This window comes from Corvus kubaryi, unplaced genomic scaffold, assembly GCF_017639235.1.
Source record: "Corvus kubaryi isolate FWS band 111438036 unplaced genomic scaffold, C.kubaryi_AGA036_p1.0 65416, whole genome shotgun sequence".
Lineage (NCBI taxonomy): Eukaryota > Metazoa > Chordata > Aves > Passeriformes > Corvidae > Corvus > Corvus kubaryi.
Genome location: NW_024581986.1, coordinates 1 through 26,551, shown reverse-complemented (window position 1 = coordinate 26,551; position 26,551 = coordinate 1). Strand labels below are relative to the sequence as shown.

Here is a 26,551-nt window from a genome sequence, read left to right as displayed (position 1 = left end):
TTTCCCAGCCCTGGCCCTGCACCAGGAGCTCACAGAATGGGGCTGGACCCCAGCACTGCTCCAGACCTGCTGTACCTCCAGCACCCCACAGGCATCCTCCCTCTGCACAGCCCTGCCTCCAATCGCTCAAACACCCCTTTATGTGCTGTATTAATCCATATAAGAAAATCTCTTTTAATGAGGAGTGATATACTTATGAACTCTCTAGAGTCATAATTAGAGCAAACTAATTGAAGTTGTGTTTTGACACACTTTCCAAATTCACGGGTACTGCATGACATATTCACAACACTACTGCTGCACACCGTGGTGACAGCAAAATCATTAGGCTAATAACACTTATTTGCATTCCGATCATGCCAGCAGCGGCCGTTAAATGCTGCCTCAACCAGCACTCGTTTACTCAGAAAGTTTCCACTGAAAGATATTAACAGTAATTATTAGTACTTTAGTGAGTCTCTGATGTTGAGGAATGGCAACTCACAAAGACTATCCCTGTGCCAATTATCTCCCTTTTGAACTGTCACCAGAAGCAGCTTTCCTCCTCCCAAAGACAAGCAATGAGGCACTTTGGTGCAGCGGGAGGACGGGCGGTCCTGGCACGGCCAGGCCCAGGGCTCCAGCTTTCCCTCCACAACTGGAGTCAAACCCACACTGCTCAAATACCAAACATATTTTTCTCCAGCGTATGATAATTTCAAGACAATTTAGAGCAAGTTTAATCACCCTCTTCACTTCAGTTGCTCTTTTATTCAGCAAATCCACAGAACAAGTCAGCATGTGATGAGGAGATCCTTCACGTGCAGACGAAGGGGATTTGAGGTCTGTGCACATTATGGCCACTTTTTGAACATTTTTGGAGAGAAACTCACATAAAACAGGCCCAGGAATGCCCAACAGTTCCAAACCTGTTATTAAGAACTGTCTGCAGGAAGGTGATGAACTGCTTTTGAAGTGAGGGGGCAAGTACTCATAAAAAGGAACAGAGGATCACAAGGGGAAGTGCCAGATATCAAAGGATGCTCCATAATTCATATAAAAATACCAACAATGCACAGCAAAAGTCCAATGGTAAGATGGGCTTTGGACTCAACAGTGGTAGTCTGGGGTGGTACAAGTGTGACACCCAGAGCAGCATCTGAACGGTCAGGCAGAAAAGGTTGATTTTTTTCACAATGACCTTCAGAACACTGCTGCAAAACCTGCAGTCTCATGGAAATACCTTTCAAAAAAAAAAAACCACCAAAAAAACCCCCCTTACTTTCCATAATCAGTGATCATGCAAAGAAAGATCGCATCTCATGAAAAATTGAGAACAGAACAACTAAATTTCAAGCTGTAGAAAGCTGAAAGCACACCTAAAGTGAGTTAATATCAGGCTGCAGCTCTCAAGAAATGTAATCCAACATGAAATCTTTGCTCACGGAGACAGGAAAAGGCACATTTCTAAGAAAGAAGCTGCTGGGGTTCTATGAACTGACATCAGAGGACTTGGCAACCACCCCCTCTACCAGGAGGCATCTCCCAGGCTGCAGCTCGCAGCCACTGCCACAGCAGGCATCTGTGGTTCCAGCAGTGGCTAGATCCCAGCTACAGTATTTATTCACAGCCCTTAACTTTGACTCTGTTGGGGCACTGAGATGCCAGAACACCTACCTCATACTCCAAAGAACTGCAATGAAAACCTAAACTGCAAGGCAAGAATCACCTCGGGTAATGGACTTCATTCCAGACAATGTATTCTAATCGTGTAAACCAAATATTTAAATACTTTCTAAAACCTTCCTGACCCTTTCCCTAAAACAAGCAACATATGGACTTTGCAAGCATTTCATCTCATTCCAAGCTACTAAAATATCCTGTTTCCTAAGAGTCAATGAGAACTGGGGGTGCCAGATTCAGATTTTATAAAAGCCCAAATGCAGGAGAGAATGAAAAAGAGAGTGAGCGATTCTTTCCACATTCAGATCTCCCCATTTAACTTTCCCAGCTGTAGGAAAGGAGGAAGGCAGTGCACACACAGCCCAGCGGGTGCCTCTGCCAGCCCCCTCTCCAGCCCCCTGCCCCACCACGGGGACGTGATGCTGCGCGCCTCTCTCGGACGAGAGCAGTCACTGGCCGAACGCACAACCCGCGGCGATGCTCACACGATCTGCTGCAGACCAGCTACCCAAAATGTAAGGCCTAATGCAGGATGAAGCTCCTGCAGCTTCCTCTACATGGGGATTAATTCAGATCAGAGAACTTGAGTAACTAGGACAGAGCAGCTGCCAAACAACAGAAAAAAACCCAACAAGTTTAATTTATGCCACTTGGAAGTCTGAGCTGCAGCCCATTAAATCCTCATAGGCAGAGGCTGCATCTAAGAACGGAGACCTCGCCCTGCAAGCACGAAGTGCTTATGAAGTGGCTGTCTCAGCTGAGCAGCGCCGTGTCTCGGGAGGCTGCGGCGGCAAGCATGCGGCTTTCACATCCTTCACAAGCTGCTCTCCAGAGTCAGGAGTTTTCAGATAATGAAGCAGTAGGGAAAAATTGCCAAACAGCAGAAATACTCCAAAAAGATAAATTACACATGGTGTAAGCTTCCTTGGTTAGGATTTTAAATTCTGTCAAATTAATCAGCACAACGAAGCCCAGGCCCACAGGCCAGACTCAAAGCCCCTCTCAGAGATGATCCTCTTGCTGGGGATGGTGGGGGGCTGCTGCCCAGGCAGACCCCACCGCCCTGGAGTGCTGCAGGCACAGTCCAGCCCCCGGGAACATCGGCGCCTCCCCTGCAAAACCCGTTAAACAAATATTCCACATAAAGACTCATTTGGGAAGAGCACATTGTCAGCACTTTGCCAGTAATAAATAATGACAGTCCAAACACTTTACTAAAAGCAATAAACTCAAGAAGTGTTTTGGAAAATGGTGAAAGTGATTGATTTAAAGGAAATATCTGAACACAACCACATGCACTTCAGGGTGAAAGCACAGATTACAAATCAGCAGTGGCAGAGATCATATTAAATAGCAGACAACACACAAGTTTTAGGGAAAAAAGCTCAGTTTCCCTGCAGGGCTTATTTAACAACCCAGAGCACAGCTTCTCCAAATGGATACCTCCGGTTTGGACTTAACAACCCTATGCTATGCCCCAAAGAAAACATGCCTCCAGAAATACTGCTATAGCAGGAACAGTGCTCTTTACAAAGAAAAATGACTCTAAGAAGATTGAAGCCTCTTCACTCAGAGCACTCCACAAATTTTTCAGTGCATCCTCAAAGTCAGCCAAATCCATCAGGCTCCTTCTAATTACAGTTCACGGCTTTCCTTCTTAGCTGCTGCAACAGACTCTTGTGCCTGGAAACCAACTGTATTGTTTAAACATTTTTTCCTAATCATCATTTTCTACCACTAAAACACACTGGACTGTGACCAATTTTTGCACGTCTTCATCCAGCTGAGCTGGACGCAAGCCACATGGTCAGTGCCGTTTCATAACAAATCCTTTATGGGAACCAGACTCTGGAGAAACATGTGCCAGTCCCCCTCATCCACCCAAATCATCATGTTCAGATCTGCACAGTCTATACATATCATGGGCATTTCATCCTTACATTTTGTTTCTTACCATCCCCACCAGAGAGGATCCATGGAAACACTTCCTCCAGAGGCTTCAACTTACTGTTTCAGTCTCACAGTGTTTTTAATCCATTGCTGCTGAGATGTGACCTCAGCCCTTATGACACCCTTGGCTTCTGGTAAGTATTTAATCTAAAAACTACGAATGCTGTGCTGTGTTTCATGATTCAAGTGATTTGAGCATTCAAGCCACATAATATTTTCAAAATATAATAATTAATAACTACTTTTTTTTAATTGATCTTTTAGGTATTTTCCAGTGCAAAAGATTCTACACTTAGTTGCAAATCAGAAGGTGGTTTTACTTTAGAGCTCTCCTGATGAAACAGATTAAAAAATGCAACTCCATCAAGAAAGCAGCACTTTGCAGAAAGGATACCACTGGCAACATTTCTCAGAGCAGTTTCCAGTCACACCAGAAACATCCATCCCTACGTACTCCGTATCTGGCAGCATTTGGGTTCCGATGAGGGATTTAAGGCAGATCCCCACTGCTCTGTGGAAGCATCCTGGCCCTCACACCACCAGCAGTGGCTGTCCCTGGGCAATGGCAGGGCTTGGCTTCTCTCTACACCAGAGCAGAACAGCACTGAAGCCCTGGAACCTTTTCCCTTACAGATGCTTCATAAAAATATATTTTAAAGAACTTAAAGAAAAAAATTATTATAGCTATTTCTAAATAATAGGGTAGCTACTTAAAAAATAGGAAAGGCAGAAGGCTTCCCTTCCATTACCACACTGCACAGAGTCAGGCTGGTGCATCCCAGCCCCAGCTTGGGTCTCCACATCAGCTTGTTGGTGTTGCTTTATGACCTGCCTCGATTGCACATCATCAGCCTGCAGCAGAAAGCCACAGAGTGATCCCTTCCCAAGCTTACACCACCAATTTCAAACACCGTTAATAAATCAATTTGAAAAATCAGACTTCTCTGCCCAGTAAAGAAATTCTTACATTCCTCAACATGAAGCTCCACTGGGAGCAGAGAACAGGAACAAATTGTTTCCTTTTCCTAAGGAGGGGCCAGCTTAACTAGTGAAAAGGTAACTCAGAAGGAGTTCAGAGAAAAAGGGAGCTCAGAAGGAAAATTCACACATCTTGCTCTTACTCCAGACATTTAAGCAGAGCAGTTGCTCTCTGTGAATCAAAGCCAGAGCTGCACTTCCCTGGTGTAGTGCTCTGCCAGCGCAGCGCTTGGACCCTGAGCACTTGGTAGCACACACTGACCTGCTCTGAGCAGGGAGGGAGGGACCCACAGCTGCCAGGGCTGAGGTTTTCAGCCACATGGGTCATGCCGGAGCCACGGGCTGGCCCCAGACCGGGCGTGGCACAGCCGCTCTGCAGGGCCCGGGCCCCAGCGTGCGGCAGGACCAGGGACGGGAGCACACGCTGCTCTGTCCCGGCCATCGTGCCCCAGCTGGGGCAGTCCAGAGGGACCAGCACCTCCCCTGGGACCGGCCAGCATGGGGCCTTGTGGCCACACAGGAGCTGCTGTGGAACCGGACGGCTCCAGCCAGGGCGGTGTGGAGCACCTGCTGCACAGACATCCCGGGACGCAGCCAGAGGGGCTGTGCCCTTCTGAACCTGCACACCCACTGCTGTGCTAACACACAACAGGAATGCAAGTGGATTGCAGCCAGATCTTCCCTCTCCAGGTAAATCATTAACCTTTCAGATGACAGTCTCACAAACCAAATGACTGAACGATTCCCAGGGTCAGTGCGAATCTACGTTTCCAAAACCTCACATCAACGAGTGGAAGTTGTGACTGAATCCTGGTCTCTCCAAGAGGAAGATTAAATGCCTGTGACACATCATCTGCAATCAGAGTGCTCCTTTCCCCAAAGTATCCATCACAGATTGATAACATCCACGCAAAAGTTAAGTGCAATTATGTCTGTCACTGTAAAACACACTTCAACAGCACTGACTGACATCTTGCTTGCAGCTGACAAACTCTGATCGGGCTGTTTGAGTGACAGTGGCACGGGCTCCTGCTGCACCTTGGGAAGGGATGCAGAACGTGCTCCCAAGCCACAGAAGCCACCCAGGCTCACAGAGCACCACAGGAGGGATGGAGCCACCACACAGGCAGCTGCAAGGCAGAATGGCTCGCGGCTGACTCTGCGCGGACTCACAGCAGTCAAGGACTTGCTCCCAAAACGCTGGAACCAGACTCGAACAGGAGAACGTCACCCACAAATCCTGCTCCAGCCTCCTCCAACAGAGTCTGAGGCATGGCAGAGCTGAGCCCTGAGACACTGCTCAAGCACTCGTGACGGGCTGTTCTGCAAGTCCCCAGCCCATGAACTGGCAATCATGGATGCACAGGCTGGGTGAGGCAAGAGTGTGCCAAAGGTCAGGTGAGTTACCTGTAACCACCGCCTCTTGGGGGAGAAGTACCTCCCTGCTCCCCAAAATGATGGCTGCCATGCAGCACAAGCCTCGTGCACAGAGCAGAGGTACTGAGGGAAGTGACATCAAGCTCCCTCCTCATGGAACTCGAGCCTACAAAAGCCATCCTTCAGAAGGCAGCAGGATGGGAACCTGAAAAAGCATTTCTTCAGATGGCCATTAGTGCCAAGAAGCTGTCGCAGGAGTTAGAGAGAAAAGACAGTAAAGGAGCCTGATGACCTGCACAATGGCACAGCCATGCTCCATGGCACAGCATGCCACCCTCACCAGGACGTGCCAGGGCTGCTGCTAGAGGCCATTAAGCCAGATGCCTGCAGTAGAAAACACAAAGGAGAAGAAATAGCTGAAAAATACCATATGCAGTCCAGCACAACTACCAAACAAAGCCTCTCCTTGTGCAGCCCAGACTGTGAGCCATAACCCTGTGACACGAGCAGCAGAAACAGCACTGCTGATGTGCACCAACCTGTGGAGGTCACACCTCTGATACATGACAACTCTGATGGGCCACCATCCACTGCCATCAGCACCTTACACCACAGAGCAGAGGGGCTAGTGCAGAAGTAAATATATCCCACAGTAAACAGTCCTTCTACTTTAGAAGGCTTAGTTGTACAGAAGGGTTTGATTTATATCCAGTGTTAGCAATTGTTCCAAAGCCCCCTCTTGATTCAGAATTATTCTGTAATGCAGACAGCAACTGAAGAGAGCAGCTGAGATATCTGACCAGCCCAACAGCAGACTCTCTGCAGTGCTCCATGCAGCACTGCTCACCGATTCTCCCTCACTACTGAGGCAGCGTCAGAACAACTCACTGCTATTCCTGTCAGGATATATCCACATGGAATAAAACAGCAAACTGGCTGCCGGTGTAATCTCCTCTCTCTATGGTGACATGAAAATAACAGATTACTTGTGACCACAATCTTCCACAAACACTGTGTTGAGTAACTCACCACACTGCTGATAGTGTTAGAAGAGGCCTTCAAATTGTCTGTGTTCCCTGTAATAATTAAATATTTTCAGGATGCACCTTTATATACATTTCTATTTCTTAAAAAATATATTGGATAATAAATAACCAGAGTAAAAAAAAGACATGAAAGATGCTTTGAATGATCAGACTGGTAGTGTAAAAGTTACCTGTAAATCACACATGGGGTGTGAGAGTGGAGCTGGCTACCGACAGGTGGGTTTTACTACAAGGCATTAATGTAACATTCAATTATTCCACTGCATACTGGCTGGTTTAACTCAGCCAAATTAGAATACATTTTATATTGACTATTTTGACATTTGCTTTATTTGGCAAGTAAAACAAAACTGATCCAATTTCCTTGCAGCCATTGTAAACCATAAACTGCACAACAAGAGGTTATAAAATATATAAGCCTTGTAAACACTTCTTTTCAGACTGTCACTGATGCTTTGAGCTCTAATTTTGGCCCTGTTCCCAGCAGCTTTGACACTGCTCTGCAGCCTTCCCTGGTCAGCCATAAAGTGACCCTTTCACATTCAGTGATTAAGCACTGCCATTGACATTCTCTTTCTATGATAATTTTTTTTTATTACTGTGGAAATCTGCCCAGACAGAATTTCTTGCAGAAAGAAAATGAAGATCTGTGCTCTAAAATTAAGACATCTTTCTCTCTGATCTCACATGGCCTGGGCTGGCATCTAGCTTATGTCCAGCAGAGCTTCAAAATAACATCTCATGTCCTAGTGGGACAGCCTGGAATCTCCAGAAAACTGCTGGCTTTTCATCTCTTTTGCCTCCATCTCTGAGAAGCATGACAGCATCTCTGCCTGCAGCACACCTGACAGCACAGGACAGCAAGCACTGTGCCAGGGCATGGCAAGTGACCAAGCAAAAGTCTCAGTGAAAGAAACACCCAAATGCTTTGCAGAGCTCAAAGAGCCACCACAGGACAGTGGATTTCAGTCTGGGTCATGGGTGAAGGCTCAAATGTACACACCTGCCTTAAGGAAGTACCTGATAGCTTTCTGGTGAACACATTGCAGCGGTTTAAAAGCGTAACTCTGAAATGACCTGTAAATCAAGAATCTAAAGGACGTGAGCAATTTCCACCCATGTGATACAATGACCTTTGTATACAAACTGGACCCTGGAATTCCTCTCTGCTGTCTCCTTCGAAATTCTAGTTCTCACTAGTTACTGTAATAGTGTAAAGGTATCTGCAGTGTAGAATATGCCTAGTGCAAAAATACACGTACCCTTAAATAAGCAAAAGCCCAAAGTGACCCGAGGAGAACGTGCTGTCCCCTGGCAATGGCCCAGTCCAGTCTATGAGCCTCTGCAGCAGGAGCACAATTCACACTGGGTGCTGTGCTTTCAGAGTGACGTCAGGGGTGCAAAGTGCTCAGTTTAATCACTGTCTGGGCTGGTCTGTTGCTTAACAACACTTTTTGTCCAGAGTATCCAGCAAGTAAGCTCTCAGTACAGGACTACTGATACATGAAACTGTATGCACCAGCACATCTGTTTATACACACACACAAATATTGTCTGTCATACAGGGAGAACAGCCTGGACAGACACCACTGCTCAGCAGTGCTGCTCCCATCAGTCACTGCAAGATGAGCATGCTGCTGTGCACACTCATGTCAGCTTCATAACGGGAGCTCAGCAATTGGGTTCAAAAAAATAAAAAGCCAAGAACCAGTACTTCAAACCATGAATGGACTGATCCCAGAGATGAGCAAAACCTGTTTCCCTTATAAAATTTGTAGAGACACTTCTCCCTTCCTCTGGTCAAGGAGAACAATCAGCTCTGGCTCACCCTCCTGAGCTGACCCACATGTATGTGTTGGAAACCACAACATCCTGCATAGTTTGAAGCAACGGAAAGGTACACTTTGCTGTTTCCCTTTCTCTGAAGGCTTTTTATTTTTTTCTGGCGGATTCACCCATTCTTCTTTACAAAACAACAGGCAAAGGAACTTCCAGCAGGCAAATACTTCAACAAACAGCACATTCCCTCATCAGATTGTGACACAATCATTCCACACCGATGCAGCACCCTGGTCTTGGTTTCCCAGGCAAGGTTAGTAACCACAAGACATGCAGCATCAAGCAGAAAGAGCTGGAATGCAGAAAACCTACCTTGGCAGGTTGGGAGCGGGTGTCGAAGCTGGTGCTGGGGCGGGAGGAGCCGCGGGCTGTGCGGAGTCGTGATTGCGGGGCACTCTGCCCATCCGATACCAAATACCCATGCTGTTCAGCTCCCTGGGGAACCAACACAAAGCATCAGTGCTACAAACAAATGCTGCACACATGCACGAGCAGCAGGCACTGATGTGTTTCACAAACACCTTGGTCAGTGAGAACAAGAGTAATTAAAAAAAGGGGGGGTGAGTTAATTCGCACATGAAACTCAGTAACACTTGTACTTACTTGGACTTTTCTAATGATAAGCTTCAGCTCTTACAAGCTACTACTTGGTAATTACAGGAGCATTGGGTGCCTTGCTTTGCTCTAATTGCATTCGTGCCAACAGCTTCGGAGCGCGGGGTACTTACCCTATGAACGTGTACTGAGGAGGGGCTTGCTTAGATCTCCCCAGGATTCGGATATCGCAGATCGCTGCCTCTGTAGAATCTCGAGGGATGAATTTAATGCACAGCCTCTTCTTTCTGAAAGCTATTTCTTCTGCAAAAACAACCCAGAATACAGGGTGGGTTTTATGCAAGATTAGAGTATAAATGTTATTTATAGACTCTCCAGATATTAGGCAGATAATTATGGCAGAACTGGTGCCAAAGAACAGACATATATCAACAAACCAGTCAGTGCAGTGCCATTCAGTGAGGATTGTTCTGTCAGGAGATGTGTTATTGGCACTGCAATAACCAGATCTCCTCCTGCCTGCTGCAGAGATCAGCTCCCACGTGTGCCCCGGTGCTGCCCCACAGCACAGAACAGCAGGGGACTCTGCCAGTTCCGCATGCCTCTCGCACTCCCTTGCTCTTTCCCAGGTAATGTTTGCCTTGCTGGCCTGGACAGCCATATCTAAACATTCCTCCCACAAGCACTGCCTCTAGGAATGTACCTGGAATCTTCTGATACAACCAGTCAGTTCATTCTGCTACGTGCTTCCAACCAGCTACTTCCAACCCACTGTGAGGAGGAGCAGGCAGAGCCTGCCATGCAGAGAGGTTGAGTGTAAGAGCTGTCTGTCCAAATCTCACACATCCCAAGTGTTAGTGACATCTCCTGATCAAGTCAGCAGGCACAGAAATTATACTCCCAGCATGTTTGCCCTGGTTCTTTGTAAGGACAAACCAGATTCACAAGGCAGTAACTGCCAGGACCTCCCACAAGGCAGCTGTGCTGCTCCGACCTGTGCTCTGGGTGGATGAACGCACTGCACAGCCCTTTCTGCTATGTGTCACAGAGCAATTCCACTTATTTCCATGTTATCCATCACAAAAAACTCAAGCCCATCAGAGTTAAGGCTTATCCACATAAAGAATTCACAGACCTTCAGGCTGTTTACCAGCATGCAGACACAATCCACAGCCAGCTCTGGTGCTGTCTGTGACCACAGCTGGCACTGGCACACAGACACGGATTTGGAGAACAATGCTCCATCTCATCCTAAGGAGGCTCAGGGTGAGCCAGGTGAGGTTCCTGTTTGGATGCAGGCACTTGGAAAGCAGGACAGAAGTCTACTGATATGCTGAAAATCTAAAGAGCAGATGCTGAATGAAAATCTAGAAACAACGAGCAACTACAAACAAGTGCCTGCAAAATAAAAACCCTTCATCTTAATATGAATAAATACCTTCCAACTTAAAAGATGCTGTCACTTCAACAGATGGTAAGCAGCCCTGCCTCCACAGGCTCCTCCTGTTTCGTAATCCGCACCTTGGGAAACAGCAATGCATCCCAGCCTCTGGAATGTGCTGCTGCACTAGCACCAATAACCTACAGACAGTGTGAGGTGTGCCAATAGAGCAGCTGTGCATGCAGCTTGCAGTTACAGTGCTGTTTTTAGAGATGGTAAATACCTGCATCCCTGAAGTCTAGTCTTCTCCTGCTTTGAAAAAGTAGGGCTTCTGTTTGAAGCACCTAAAACTGATTTTAGGAGTCTAGGATTTAAATCCTAAAGGCTTCCTGAAAATCTTCTCAGGAAGTACTAAGGAGTACTGTATTACATGTACTAACTGCGAGTCAGCTGCCACTTAGAGAGGAGCACAGAGACACCTGTAACCACAAATCTAACTCTGAACACAATCAGTGCCTCCTATTTGACTTTATCTGCAAGTACAAAGCTGACTATTTGCTTTTGTCTATGTTCTCTTTCACACCACTTCCTTAGTGCAGGCAGTGCCTCTGCTTTAAGGCTGTCACAGTTACAACCCAATGCATTTCAAATTAATGACAAAGCCCCCTTCCACCTTTCCACCAGGACTGTCACAGGAATTGAAGCAGCACACAGTAAGGTCCAGCACTACCAAGGGTGAGCAGGATAAGCCAACTATTCTACCTCATACCACACATGCCCAAGAATTTTCTAGAAGCAGAGGGTGACCTGAGGGAATGGTCTTCAGAGCCTTTCACTTCCAGGCCACAGGTTCCAATCAGAACCAGATCACAGTGACTGAAAACCCATCCTCACGTGCTGCAGCCCCAGATGAATGACTCCCTGCAAAGCAGGTTCATGTAACCCTTTTCTGCTCGTTCCTAGGCTGGATTTCATCACTGACATGCACTGGGACCAGCCTTCTGTGATCAGCAGCTGCACACCGAGCACCAGCACCAGTCCTGCCATCCTCTCACGCTCCACTCCCATGGGGTTTGTCCCCTGGCAGCCCAACGCCCTCTGTGCCTGCTGCACAGCACAGGGCTGCCACCAGACGTGGCTCCAGCTGCTGCTGGCACGAGTCCCAGGGGAGCTGAACACACTGTTTGTGAACTGCTCGCTTAAATGCTGCAGTGAAGCAATTCTACCTTGCAGAAACGAGGATGGTATTCCCCCTGGACACCACACTTGGGCCTTGTCTCAGCAAGCACAAGCATACCTGACCCCCCAGCCCTACGGGAGATGTACGGTGGGGGGGGCACAGACCCGGTGCCACGAGCACAACCCCTTCCTTTCAGTGCATTTGTGAACATCCCCTGGCACAGCAGCTCTGCTCCTGCTAGGCCCAGTCCACCCTTCAAAATGAAAAAATAAACTCTCTCTTCCTGCCCCGGAGCCATGGGACTCTAGCAGGTGAGTGGAGACAGACAGGCAGCCCCATTAAACAGCCTGAGGAGGACAAGAAAACCAAAGGCTGTTTTATTGCAGCCCCTACATGTGTACATGCCACCCCAGAGAGCAACAGTGCCAAGAGTGACCCTCTGCCTGGGACACAGCCCTTTTCTGCCTGACCACACAGGCACTGGCGGAGTGGGACTGAGGAATAGATGTCAACTTACGTGTATCAATGGTCTCCTGGATGGGGATGAAGCCTACAGGTAAAGTGTCCTTGATATCAATAAGCTTCATATCAACCAAGACATTGCCTAAATGACTCTTTGGAGAGAGAAAAGAAACAGTTGATTAGGACAATGTCACCAAATTACACCCCAGATCTTCCCCCTGCTGGGTCATTTTATCTGACCACAACTTCAGAAATGGGAAGAATGTACCAAGCCAACCCTTGCAAGAGTCCTCTCTGCAGGAACCAAACAACGACTGACTAGGAGACACTGGACAACTTTCAACACTCAAAATTCTAACACCTCATCCACTGCCATACTTCCAGATCCTTGGAAGCACAACCACATTCTTCCCTCTGAAAGCACAGCAGTTAGAAGTACTACCTTCACCAACTCATCCACTGAGCAGGTCCCCTCAGTTCTTACACACTCTACATCTACACAGCAACATGACATTTCCATGACAGCAACAGCAGAAAGCATTACAGGATGATGGCTTATGCACACATAGCCAAAGTTATTACATGCATTAGCTAATTAGTACTGAATAGACAGGGTTCTAGCTCCAAATGCAGTGCACTCCAGAAGCACAGGCCATTTGGAATTACAAACTTCATTTGGAGTCCATAGGAATTCTGAACTCATGCCCTGTCATATTAATCAAGGCTTGAAGAGCTCAGAGCTCAATTCAGAGTGACAGTCTCCACAATGGTTTAGAGACCAGATTTTCTTTGCAGTTTTTGATGAAACCAGCACTGCTGCCAATAATCTGGGTTCACATATGAAAGATTTTCACATTTTAGGTACTGCACAGCCTTTATAAACAGAAACACAGTACAGAACAACTAAAATTTCATCCCAAGCCATCAAACCATGTCAGTGAGTTTTACTGTTACTGGTTGCTAAGCACCTACTTTCGTTTTTATCTGGCAAGAGTTTTTCAGACAAAACTGTACTCTCTGATTATTTCACTGAACTACTTACAAAACATTTACATTTGCAGGCTCTGAAACAAGGGGAGGTCAGGTCTGAGTTTATTTTTGGGAGGTTCTGCATTTTACGGTCAGCTCCTCACCAGCAGGGTCAGCACACCTGCAGCCCTGTCCCACCAGACACAAATGTGGCACACATTCTCTGCTCACATGAAGAGGTTGAAGCTGGGCAGCCCCCACACGCCTCTGACCCCCCATGTCCAGGGCATCTTGTAGCAAGCAGTGCTGGATGCTGCCAAGCCTGAATGTGTCAGTTAACATGGTCCTGGCACAGCAAACAGCAGACAAAGTAGTTGCTGCTGATTCATCTTTCATGTTTTATTTATTTAAGCTGTCTGTGTGTTACATCAGTGGCAACTTTCTGCTGAACCACTGATCACTCCTCCATCAGCAGCAGACAGGTAGGAGAGGTGCCTCCAATGAGTTTGTTAGCTGCTGGAACCCGGGGAGTCAGCTCTGCCACGTGCACAGGGGAGCAGGGGACAAAGCCCCCCCATTTGTGAGACCCACCATCCAGGGCCTCCCCACACTCAGACACAGCAACGTCCTTATAATGGTCAGATACTGTAAACTGTTGAGAATGATGATTCTGCTAAACAGGCACTGCAGACTGACTCTGCTCTAACCCAGATATCCGAACTGCATTAACTCTCCTAACTACAACATGCTCTTCAGGACAAGAGAGTTCCCAGTGTTTTGCTAAACACAAAAGAAACCCCTGAATGGTAAAACTCCCAACCAAAGTGCAGCAACACATCAGCATCCGGGGGAGAGAGGAGCCTCTCACTCCCTTCCTCCCAGATGAGGGAACTGAGGCCTCTCAGCCCTCAGATGCTCCCAACAGGGAAGCACATCATATATTCCACGTGGCCAAGAGGACTGAGGGAAGGGGAAGCTTTTGCTTTAATTCATGCCTCATCAATATGAAGAAGGTAGTCCCAAACCATGCTGAGCCCAGGGTTCCTGGCAAAAGTCCAACAGGCACCAGCTGAGGGTATTTACACTGTCAGCAGCTGCTACTGTCCTGTAATTATTTCTGACAACTTCACATTTCAGGTAGCCACAGATAAACCTAATGTTCAAATCACACAAACCTATTTAATAGCCTCCCTGCCTATTCCAGGGCTACTATTCCTGCAACTGCACATACTCTGGGATGAAAAGCACAATTACTGTCCATCCACCCCAGGAAGTGATATTTCCCATGGCTCTGGAGCTTTACTTTAATATAGAGGCAGGCAGGGAAGCGGATAGAATAAAGGTCAAATGCTGGGAACTGGCAATCCCCAGCTCTCCTGCCAGGACCCGTGAGCAGCCCCTGAAGCTGCCATCACTTTTCTGTTCCCATCATGGTGAAAGCACAAGTACAAAATGGTACTTCCAGACCCTGCCAACTGAGTCGCCGTGAATATCCAAAGCGCGACCAAAAGCAGGATTACCCACTAGATGGAGTGCATTCATTGCAGAAGTCAACAGTTCCTCCAGAAAAAAGAAAGTTTTCACAGTAGCCTCCACCAAAACCACAGCAGAATGCATGAAGCTCTTGCTGCACAGTCTCCTCTCCTCGACAGAAAGTGTGGGCAGAAAACTGCCGCTAATCAGGAAGTAACTTATACTTAATAGTCAGACCAAATTACAAGAATGTGGTAGCATATGCACAATGTGGGCACATTTTCAAGAATCAGCACCAAAGCCAACAAAGACACCAAGCTAATCCTGCAATAAAATATCAGTGATGCCCCTGGATTCAGAAACCAGTATTTCCTTCACGAACACTACCTGCATTGTTTGTTTCTTGAGGAATTTGGGTTAGAAATCAATCAGGACCATGAGTGTGCAGCACCCATTGCTGCAGCAGGAAACAAGTGTGAGAGGCTGCTGAAATGCAAACGTTCCCTTTTCTGCTTTTATTGCAGAAGATTTTGTCAGCAATTTCTTTCCACGAGAAACACAGACAGGCAAATATCCTGCCATTGCAGTTTGCCTCCTTACTCACCCGAACTCAGCGAAACGCCTGCTTGAATTATAATTGGCTCCATAAAATGAATCATCTTATGGGTAAGAGCATACCAGGCACAGATGCAAATCATGCAGACACTCAGCAAACGGACTTACATTTTCTTTTGAAAATGATCTGGTGAAGCACAGGTACCGTGTGACCTTGGATTTAAATAAGCCATCTTTCCACAGGTCAGCATCCAAGCCATCTGCTGTTTGTGCAACCTGCAAAGAAGAGACAGAGGGAGAGAGGAGACATGTGAGCCAAGATAAAGTTAATACATGTGCAGTACTTCTTCCTCAGACCTCTCCTAATTAACAGCAGCCCAAACCTTCACAGCATCTCATTAGTTTCTTCACAAGGTGCAGTGCAAAGAACTTTCAAGAGGAGGTATAAAAAGAAGTTCTAAAAATGCTGTCTCTCAGGAGACCCTTGACTAAAGATGCTCTGACAAAGGCTACTCTAATGAGGAAACTGCAACTTCGGTTACAGTCTCCAAACAATAGTTTGGAAAAGTCAGCACATCGAGGCATTCATTACCACCCTACACACAAGGGCACCCCGGGCATGCTGGGAGGGTCCTTGAAGACAGAGCACAGAAACTGACCCATCTTGGGACTATTTTCATGGAAAGCCATCAAGGAATTCTGGCCCCCAGGTCAAAAAGCTGCTTCCAGCAGGTGTGGAAATCCCTGGTGACCGGTGGATTTTAGCAGCAGAGCTGCATGCAAGGACACACCCTGAAAATGTCCCTTTCCAATGCAACCCCACATCCAGCCGAATTGATGGCACACAATGGTGGTGGGTAAGGAAACAGACCCTGGACCCCCCCCCAGAACACATGCATGTTAAGCATGATGTGCAGGAGAAAATCTCACTTCAAGCTGATTCAAGGAGTGGGCAGGAGGCAGCACCATGTACTGGGGAAGGGCTCTTCTCTCAGCAGCTGAGCACTCACCACGCACTGAGCAAGCTGGTAAGAGCCCTGGCCCCAAAACATTTGTTGTTGAGCAAGAGAGGAGGCAAGAAGGCAAACACAAGGAGAAGGGCAGCAGAAACAAGATTACCCCATCAGACTAACACCCAACTGACGTCTCCAACAGGAGACTCCAGCGCAGCCTGAAGCTCCACAGCAGCACAGCTGAACTTCTGCCTAATGCCTCTCAGATGGGACAAACTGCTCCACTGCAGCTCTAGTGAGCCTAATCACACCGAGCGAGCCCTTGGCCCCAGAGCAGCCTGATAACAAAGAGCTGACACTTGTCACTATTTGCACCCGTGTTTAGTTGAGCTGAGACTGTGCAGGGCGCAGGAAGCAAAAGCTGTGTGCTGACAAGGCCTCCGATTATCCCGAGTGCAGCAGGGAGACAAGTGTTTATGGTCTGATCAAAGCAGCAAAGTGCACCGACTGCTCCCCGAATTTTGGCAACTGCTGTTCACAAGCCCCAGCTCAGCTCAAACCATGGTACAACACACACAGCTTTTGTGCTCAGGCCTCTGCAAAGATATATGCCTGATTTTTAAACAGCCACATTTTAGAATAGGATTTTGGTGAATTTTTTTGCTTATTTCAATTCCTTGCATTCAAATCTTTCCTGAACTGCTAGTTTAGGAATATGTAAAATCCACATGCATCTCCCTCCCCAGTTCGTAAGTCAGTCCTGGCGAAAAGATACTCAGGAAACAGTCTGCTTGGGAAAACTGCTGGCATATAGGGATGGTCAGTTTGAACTGCAGACCTTGCGAGAAACAGTTAGAAAGACAAGACTAAGATTTCATCACTTTCTTAATCGACATGGTTCAAGTTTTGTGCTAGCCAGCTATGTTAACATGCCCAAAAATCAACAAGCAGCAACACATCCAACTGCAAAACTGGTGCTACAACTTGCTATCAAATGTCCTTTTTATCTAACCTCTGAAAGCTTAAGGAACTTCACTTACAAAAATACCGCATTTTTGAGGTTGAGGTACATCACTTCAGTTGGTATCATCTTCTCTACCACTCACTGACAGGGCACAGCTGCATCACAGCCGAGGCATCCAAAGGGCCCCCACGCTGGCACTGCTGCCCCTCTGGAGGGAGGCCTGGCACTGTCACAGTCCAACCTAACAAGGAAAACACCTCCAAACCTCCAATCAGACCCTTTTTTATGAAAAGCCCTGCCATTCTAATATCTAATATAATTCCAATTAAATCTAATATAATATAATTCTAAATATCTAATTCTAGTTGCCAAACTGCAACAGTTGCAGGCAACATCCCCAGCAACGCACCCTGAGTGCTCTGCTCTTCCTTCACATCATCCTGCTGAAGACTTTTTCCAAGCCTGGAGAATGTAAGCATGAATGAACTTGTCAGAAAACTCATGGGGAAAGAAAACAGAGCAATATAAACAGGAAACTTCTTGCATCACCTGCTGGGCTCCTGCAAGCAAAGGAGAAGTCTCAGCAGCTCTCAAAGCAGAGCCATGCCTAATCTGCATGCCCTCAGGACAGGAGCCAAGTGGGAGAGGCTGCAGCAGACCTGGCCAGCAGGACAAGCACTCTGCAGCCCCAGCTTGCCCAGTCCTTCCTTGGCTGAGAGGCGAGGAACGTGCGAGACAGAGGATACGGCACCTGGCACTGAGCACACAGCACCCCAGGCACAAGAAATGGTCCTCCTCCTGAAGCCAGGGGAAGACACTCCTCACCCATGTGCTACAAACAGCGGACTTGACAGTGACATGCAGTAAGGAAGTGACAGCCCTGTAAGTACAGGGTGATCTACCTGCTGCACAGCAGTCAGAATGGGGCTACTGCTACCACAGTCAGCTCTTTGGCAAGCAGGGCCTTTAAACCTCCTGCCCCACAGGGTGATCTGCCCCTCTGGCAGAGTCAGGGCTGTTCCTGCTGGGTGAGCAGCTCGCTCGGGCGCTGCCCCAGAGCAAACCCCACCACAGAACTGGTGTTCAGCCTGCAGCAAAGAACATGGCTGCACGGGAGCCACACCTCTCTCCTATCCCAGGCTCCTGCCTCCCACTTCTCCTCCCCACCCAGACACTCAGTATTGCCAGTTTGGTTGGATTTTCAGGAATCTAAGTTCAGACACACTCTGTATATTTTGGCAAAATCAAGTCTTTGGTGCTTCAGCTGTGAAAGGCCTGGCCAGTCATTACAAGTGCCAGTAGTGGATTTGTTTTCTAAGGAGACACAAAGGCAGTAGAGATTATGGACTAACTAAAGAACTACAGAGGAAAAAAGGGCTCTGGCCCATTTGCCAAGACAACCCCCTAGGCACTGCTGCCTGCCAGCTCCAGATGGGCAGCAGGCCGAGCCCTGGGGCTCCATGTGAACCTGGGAAATGGACCTGGACATCTCTAGGCATTTGATTTACACCTGGGATGAAGCACCTATGCCCCTGGAGATTCTTTTAAAGAGAACGAAAGGGGAAAGGATGTTCATTGGAGAAGGATACAAATGGAAGGGGAACTGGTAAAGCCTATAAATAACATTGGTATCTCAGGAAGAGCTGGTTACTTCACTACAAAACTTGAAACCATCAGTGAAACTACATGAGGAAATACTTTCCCATGCAACTCTGAATCCACCTGTAGAACTGAATGCTGCAGGAAGCTGTAGTGACACACAAAGCCACTGGAACCCTAAGGGGACTACAACATCCCAAGAAACACTGCTGTTAATGCTTCCCAAAAGATGGGAGTGGTTCTCCTCTCCAGGGTGCAGTGTGCACCTCTGACTATGAGGGCTTCAAGGAGCACGCTTCTGGGATGCAGCTGTCACAGCTGCCTTCCTCAAGGCTTTACAGCAATCAGCTGTCAGTGTCTCATTAAGGAAACGGCATATCTGCAGAAACACAGATCCCAAGGCCACCCAGGTCTGCACATTGCCCATGTCTCAGAACACAGTTTCTCTGCTGTGCTCAGCAGTGCACTTGCACACATTCGGCTTCACGCTTTCAGCTGGGCCAGACCAGGTTCCAGAGAAGTCATGGGGAAGTGGCAACCTGGCATACCACACACTGCTCCAGTGCACTGACTCACAGACAAGCCACCCTCACGAACACCCAGGCAAGAGCAGGACAGTCCTGCCTGCCACTGTCCCCTGTCACATCAGCGTGGCACCCAGCACGGCCCCTTGACAGCGGGTGCTGCACAGGAGACAGGACACCAAGGGCGGCTGGCAGCACCCAGGCACACTGCAGGGCTGATGCGGCTGGCGCGTGGCAGCCGTGCTCGGGGAAGGACAGCAGACAGCAGGCACTGCCCCACGGCTGCTCCAAGGGCAGACAGTGCTCCTTGTGAACAGACAGTGAGGCAGCAGAACCAGAGCAAAGGCAGCTCCTCACTGTGCCTGGGAGAGAGCGACCCACATTCACCAGCATTACACCACCACCATAATTGGATTAAGCCACAGGAAGACTCTTTTATCACGTTTAGTTTAAACTGCGCTAGCACTGCAACTCCCCATTAAGCCACAGACAGGCTATCTGGGGTGAGTGCTCTCTCTGCCCAGCCATTTAGGCAAAATGCAATTCTGTTATCACGAGTCTCACACTGTCCCGTGCTTCTTTATCAGGGCAAGCAGCTAATTACACAGCCTGGCTCACACAGGTAATGAGCACTTGGAAAAACACAGTAAATGTAAAAACCTCCCAGGTCTTTAAGAAGCCTTTTCACAATTCCCCCCCCTTGTGTCCTTACTTCAGCCTGATCCATTTTACTTCTTCACTGTAAACAAGGTATGCAATGATCCAGAGCTGAAGAGGTGTGAGCAAAGCCTCAAGTCAGCTGGCTTCCACTCCCACCACACAAGCTGCGTGGCTCTGGAAACCCAATGTTGTGGTGTACCACAGTTGGAGCAGGACACACAGAAAGGGGAGCAGATGAACTACAGGCCATATCTTTCTCTGTAGAGCACTGCAAGGTCAGTATTTTGTATTTCACAGTTTGGGACACTAATCTATGACTAATCCAAGGAACAAGCAGCTGTTGAACAGTGACCTCCCTTTATCTACACACACATTCATCTCTGCTGTATCCAGCTGCCTTTTCCTGCTGCCAGTCTCCTGCCAAACCTTAGAGGTTTGCATTCTGCCCATCAAAATCATCCTTGCAATTTCAGCTTGTTGCAAAACTCTTTGATTCCCATTCTGGAGCTTCTCATCATCATTGTGCAGTGCTGGTATGTGGGATTAAACAGCTGATGAGGGATCCATTTATTTAGAGATATAATTTGTACAATACTTAGGACTCCTTCAGGATGAATGTTACTAGGATTATTAAATTTGCTTGCCACAGTGGTCAGCTATTTCTGTAAACCCCTCCTCCAGAAAATTAAGCTCCTCTGGAGTGGCAAAGATGAAGTGGCACATTTGCACCCACAACCCCCTGCTGAAGGAAAGCACTAAGTGCTGTGGGCTGAAAGATGGGCAGCTGGCTACCAAATGACTTCTCACAGCTCAGTTTGAAGGCAAGTTCTCTGGAACTTGCTGTTCCCAACAAAATAAAGCCACTTTAGTGCAGAAACAAAGCATTAGCTGCAGCAGCAGCTCAAACAGCTCTACTTACTACATCATATCCAGTCGGTGCTCGGCTCCGGGATGCGACCACACCAACGCCTGTGATGGGATCCATCGGCAGGTCGGGCAAGGCATCGGTGAGGTCTCGCACCTCAGGCATCATGGAGTGATCCTGGAAGAAAGGAGCAGAATTAAAGGCTGCTGGGCAGCACACCCCAGCAGAAGCCAGAGAACCAAGAGCACACATGCATGCCACAGTGCCTGTGCTGACACACCACAGACGGCCAAGGTAAACATAGGATTAGGCCAGACACACCTTCTGCACTTTCATTTGCTTTTGATAAGAGTGTAAACTTGTGCAATGCCAAATAGGTTTGGAATTTGGGCTGGCAGCCTCTGAGACTTATTTTGTTGCTTCCGTGGGCTGGTCTCCATCTAGCAACGACAGGAAAACGAAAGCTCAACCCCTTCCCTCCCAAAAAGAGAACAAATTTCATCCCCAAGTCAGGCTGGTTGAAGCAGCTCTGTCATTTTAAACAGCAAGAAATCTGCTCCTAATGGCTTTAGAGGGAGGTTCCCCATTCACTGTGGGTGTTAAGACATGCTGGGGCTCCCCCATGAGTCTTCAGTCCCATCACACCCCCCTCAGCCAGACCGTTTTCAAGGAGCAGCACAGATGTCTCTGGCGCTGGATGCAGAACCGCACTGGCTGCAGGGAGCCTCAACACCAGGGAGCACAGAGGAAGCACAGGGTGGGCTGGTGCAAAGCAGAGAGGCCTTGAGGAGGCCCGAGCATCTTCCAGAAGAGACACATCACCAAGAACATCAGGGGAGAGAGATAGGCAAAAGGGACAGAAGCAGGTAAGACCAACTAATTTTGGAGGGATGCTGCTGCAGGAAGCAGGAGGAGAGGACAAGAAAGGGGCTGAAACAACTGAGGTGGAGGATGGGGAGAGGTGTCACTGCCTCAGCATGTGGTCTCCTGCAGAGGCAGCCAGTTAAAGCAAGTCTTCTCTGGCTTTCAGCAGGCAGGAATGCCCCAGGAAACCGCCCCCCACACACCCCAAGACAAAAGGGCAAGTGCTTTGTGTAAACAAGCATCACTGCTGCACAGCCAGGCAAGCCGTGAACCAGAGCTGCCTAATTCAATTCCCTCCTCAGAGCAATCAAACCCCAGCATTTCTAGGCCATTTAGACGGCTGGTTACTTACTGCTTCTAGAAAAGGCAGAGGTGAGTACTGGTGCCAGTGGGACCTGGGTTTACACTTCACAATGCCCAGTCTGAACAAACATCGTGCTGCAGGCAATAAAAGAGAGCAAGTCTGGGCCCTATGTAAATAATAATAATGTCACATGAACAGCCAGACCACTTGAGGAGTCCAAAACAACAGATGCTAGTGACCAGTAATGGCGCAGACACCATTGCTGATGAACCAAACAGAGGAGAGAGCTCTGCTTTGGCACCGGGACACGCATCCAGCACACACAGAGCAAAGTGAACCCTCTTCACTCCCAAAGCAGCTCAAACCTTCAAAGCATGATGGTAAGCACAGCCTGAGCCACAGGGGCTCGCCCTCCTCTCCCAGCAGGCTCCCCGTCCTCAGAGTGGGCGAAGAGCACAGGACCCTGCTGCAGGAACACTGGAGGCACCAGCACAGCCACGACAGACCCCGCGCCACACCACAGCTCACCTGGGTGCCTCGCAAATAATGCAGAACCCCAAACATACAGCATGGAACAAACATAATGTGAATTTAACAAAGAGCTTACAATCTGTTCTTCACGAACGTTCTCTGAAACTTTTTCAAGTCACTCTCAACAGTGTGGTGACTTGTTACTACCCATTGGGAGGAGCTGGAAGATAATGAATGCTGACATAAGCTTCTCTTAGGCCATTCTGAACTGAAATCCAGGTAAATTATGGTATTCCCCAGCGTGTTAAGAACACCACACGGCAGGTTCCAACACAGCTGCAGCTGCACTGTGGGGAAGCAGATCTGCTCACACGGTGCCAGCAGCCTCCACCAAATGTGCCCTCGTGAAGTGCCTGCTGCTGAACACTGCCCAGGTCCCGTCTCACCGTGCTGGGGCCTGCTGCGGGGAGGGCCAGCTGCCCCGGCAGGAACTGGAGCAGCTGCCAGGTCAGCCTGGGAAAGGCTGAGGACAAGGAGGTCCCAGGCACCAGCACAGACGGGGGGAAGGTGGGTGCTCCAACCCACAGCGTGGTGCCGCAGAGCAGTCCCCCTCAGCCCACCAGCACCCCGTCCTCAGCGAAGGAAGAAGGGCACCTTTGTGGGAGCCATTTGCAGCCCTGCTCGGCACAGGAGGGGGAGGGGGACGGCATCAATCCTCACTTTGTGCTGGCTCACACAAAGCCCCTCTATGGCAGCAGCACTGGGCGTGGGGCTTTCTGCCTCGCCGTGGTGGATGCCACGGGGCAACACGGCACAGCACCGGCGTAGGGCCCCAAGCAGCACCTGCTGCAGCAAGGGCCACCAAGCTCCGTGCCAGCGAGCCCAGTACCTTCCCCTGCCCCGTGCCTGCAGCCGACAGGGATGGCAGGCACAGCACCTGCCCAGGGAGTGAACCTGCTGGGGCCACTGCAGCATGGCCAGGCCCTGCCACACCAGGCCAGTCACGCTGGGCAGCTTCCTGCTGTACGAGTGGCACTGAGGATGCATCCAGAACAGACATGGAGCAGCAGCAGTCTGTTTGCACACTGGGATAAATGTTTTTGTGAACTCCGCACGGGTCAGAGGGGAGTCTCTGGCTCGGCAATCACACAGACCATTAGTTACACTGCACTTCTTCCCAAGGGTGTCAACAAAGTTTGGTTTCTTTTCCATTGCACCTTTTAACTTAAAAATGAAAAAAACAAACAGTGAAAGAGGAGATTAAATTAAGGAGCAGGATTCTATAAATAGCCATATTAGGTAGCTTGTTATTTTAATTCTCTTTAGCAATGTGAGTTTGACCTGCACGCTCACCTACCATCACAGTGGCCGAGCACTCAGCCCAGGATATGGCCCGTCAGCATCCTGCAGTAAGCTGCCTGTGCCAAACCACTCACTGCAGGGTTATTCTGGGAACAGGCCAAACAATGAGAAGAACATTTTTCCCATTAGTTGGGAGCATGCTCCCTGGAAGTCGTTCTCAGCTGTGGGGCCACATCCAGTCCCCAGTACACCCCAGCAGCCAAGGGAAGCCGGATGTGAGCTCTGGGGCAGGAAGAAGTTTCAGGACACTGTGGGGCCGCCCAGACAAAGCCAGTGGGGAAAGAATGTGTCTCTAACAGAAAAAGTCCCCATGCATCCTGCCAGCACCAGCCCCAAGCAGCAGAGCAGGGTGGGATGGTTGAAGGACGAGATGGACAGGATGCACTCTCAGATCCCGAATGCTTCCCAACCCTCAAACCAGACATGCCTCAAGGCAGGAGGCGCAGTGTCCCAGAGATCTTGATGCCCAGCTGCGGCAGTGGTCTTCTGGGACCACCAGTTTCTGGCACGGCCTTCTTCCCACAGCCCATGCCCACAGTCACACACACCTCCCCTTCTGCCCGCACTCCCAAGTTTGTCTGTTTAGATCCTTTTTGCTTGTTCTCTCCCATTTCCTTTGTAGCTCATCCGCCTTTATTAGTTTATCCTAGGCATACTTTTCTGCTGGCTCCACTGAGGTGACTGACCACACACACTGCTGGGCTCTGGCTGGGACATATATACAGCAGAAGAACCCACTTTCAGAAATGAATGCATTATTGTAATTTCTAGACCATTTTTTGCTCTCAGTACTCCTTTTCAACAAGTTCAAGAGCTGGTGAGTACATGACCAGATCAGGCCTTGCAATGTATTTGCCACAGAAACATCATGCTGCCAGCAAAGCGGGTCAAGCTCTGAAGTTAAATAGCCAGGGACGTGGAGGGAGAATGGTCTTATTGTTTCTTCCTCCAGCTACAAGCCCTGCACTTTGACACTGGCTTGCTCTTCCCACAAGCAGAAAAGTATGAGCTAAGGCAAAACTGGAAAAAAAAAATCAACTACCTCACTGAGTGCCTGCAGTCTGTGGGAAATAGTCCCATAAACCAAGGCAGACACGCTGCTCAAAGCCTCATCTGCCTGCTCAGCCTGTCACTCCATCCCTTTACGAAGGCAGGCAGCACTCCTGGCACAATGTGTGCTGCTTCGGAGCCACCCTGCTGCACTCCTACGCACGCCTGCGCTCCCACCGCGTCCGGGAACCGGACACGGCCCCAGCCAACTTTCTATTTCTGTTCATGGAATAGGACATAGTTTCAATCAGAAAAACAGGAGCCTGCAGTGGCAATCAGCATCAGGGCCTTGGAGGCCACCATCACAAACAGGAAGAATTTCAGTGTCACATTTCACCCCCATCGAAGGCATGTCTGGAATCACCCCTGCACACAGGCTCCCATAGGAGACCGTTGCCCTGCACCAGCTGCAGAATCCACACTTTGTGACTGAATGGTATGGAAACAGGAACTTAAGCGACAGAATGAGCAAAATTGAGACCCTATATTGCTTCACAGCACTTCTAACTAGGGACACACGTTTCTGAAGAGTGTCCTGTTTCAAACCAAAATAGGTTTCCAAACACAGATGACCTGGCAACAGGGCAGCAAAACTGAAATGAAATTCACTTCAGTTATTTCTATCTTGGCAGAGTTATGAACGGGTCCCTGGGGGCTACCAGTACCCTTGAGCCTGGGATTTGCTTTGTCAGAAAAGCACATGCTACAAGAGTGAGATGTTGTCTGCTTTATTTCACACCTCCAGAAGCTCAAGATATGCCTTCGTCTAGTAGGGAAGGCCATCTCAGCTAAAAATTATAGGGATGACACTTCCAACCTGCCACACAACACACAGGCTCCCTAAAGGATAGATGAGCACATTCTCACTCAGTTGAAATAAAACACAAAATGGAGAAACCCAAGCTTTAGCCTGAGCAGTTACACACCTGCTGACACCCAGCCTGTCTGGTTTCAGTGTTACTGTGACCAAGCTGAGAATGCCCCAGCTCTAGGAACGTGCAGAGAACACCGAAGCTTGGTGTTTGGTGTTCTTGGACCGTTGAAAATCTCTCCAGAAACCTCAGAGAAAGCTTGCAAGCCTCGGTGATGCAAGGCGCGAATACTTAAAGACACAGGCAACTCTGTGTCGCTGCCCTGGCCCGGCTGTAAGAAGTCAGCCAGCGTCACACCTCCAGCCATGCACTAAGCACAGGTGAAAAACGGGCAGTCAGGTAGGCCCATGCTACCAATGCAGCAAAAGACCACACGAAACAGAAGGAGTTTTGTTATTTTCTCTAACCGACACCAAGAAGAATTTACAGTAAATTCCAGAGCAGGTCAAGGTCATTGGGGCTGGTCCCCGAGGGCCGTTCCTGCAGCTACCCCAGCCTCGGAGGAGCCGCCGGGTCTCACGGAGGCCACCGGGGCACTCCAACCCGGGCCCAGCCGCGAGGAGCCCGCGACGCCCGGCCCCGGCAGCCCCGGCGGCCCCGGCAGCCCCGGCGGCCCCGGCCCGCGGCGCTCCCGCC

General features: G+C 48.9%; 1 protein-coding gene across 3 annotated transcripts in view; it reads right to left on the bottom strand.

Moving 5' to 3' along the window:
- LOC121673426 (multivesicular body subunit 12B-like) overlaps positions 1-26,470 on the bottom strand; it is a 39,613-nt gene extending 13,143 nt beyond the window's left edge. For 2 of the 3 annotated variants that reach the window (XM_042046715.1, XM_042046714.1), the window contains exons 1-6: positions 21,314-21,822; positions 21,047-21,169; positions 15,596-15,703; positions 12,486-12,582; positions 9,581-9,710; positions 9,165-9,287 (exon numbers count right to left, since the gene is read on the bottom strand). In XM_042046715.1, coding sequence (XP_041902649.1) covers positions 9,165-9,287; positions 9,581-9,710; positions 12,486-12,582; positions 15,596-15,703; positions 21,047-21,169; positions 21,314-21,328 — 596 coding nt within the window. In that variant the 5' untranslated portion in view covers positions 21,329-21,822. Of the gene's footprint in view, positions 1-9,164; positions 9,288-9,580; positions 9,711-12,485; positions 12,583-15,595; positions 15,704-21,046; positions 21,170-21,313; positions 21,823-22,208 lie in introns of those variants that run through there. The other variant, XM_042046716.1, reaches the window with a different exon arrangement.
- Between the last annotated feature and the right edge of the window lie 81 nt (positions 26,471-26,551).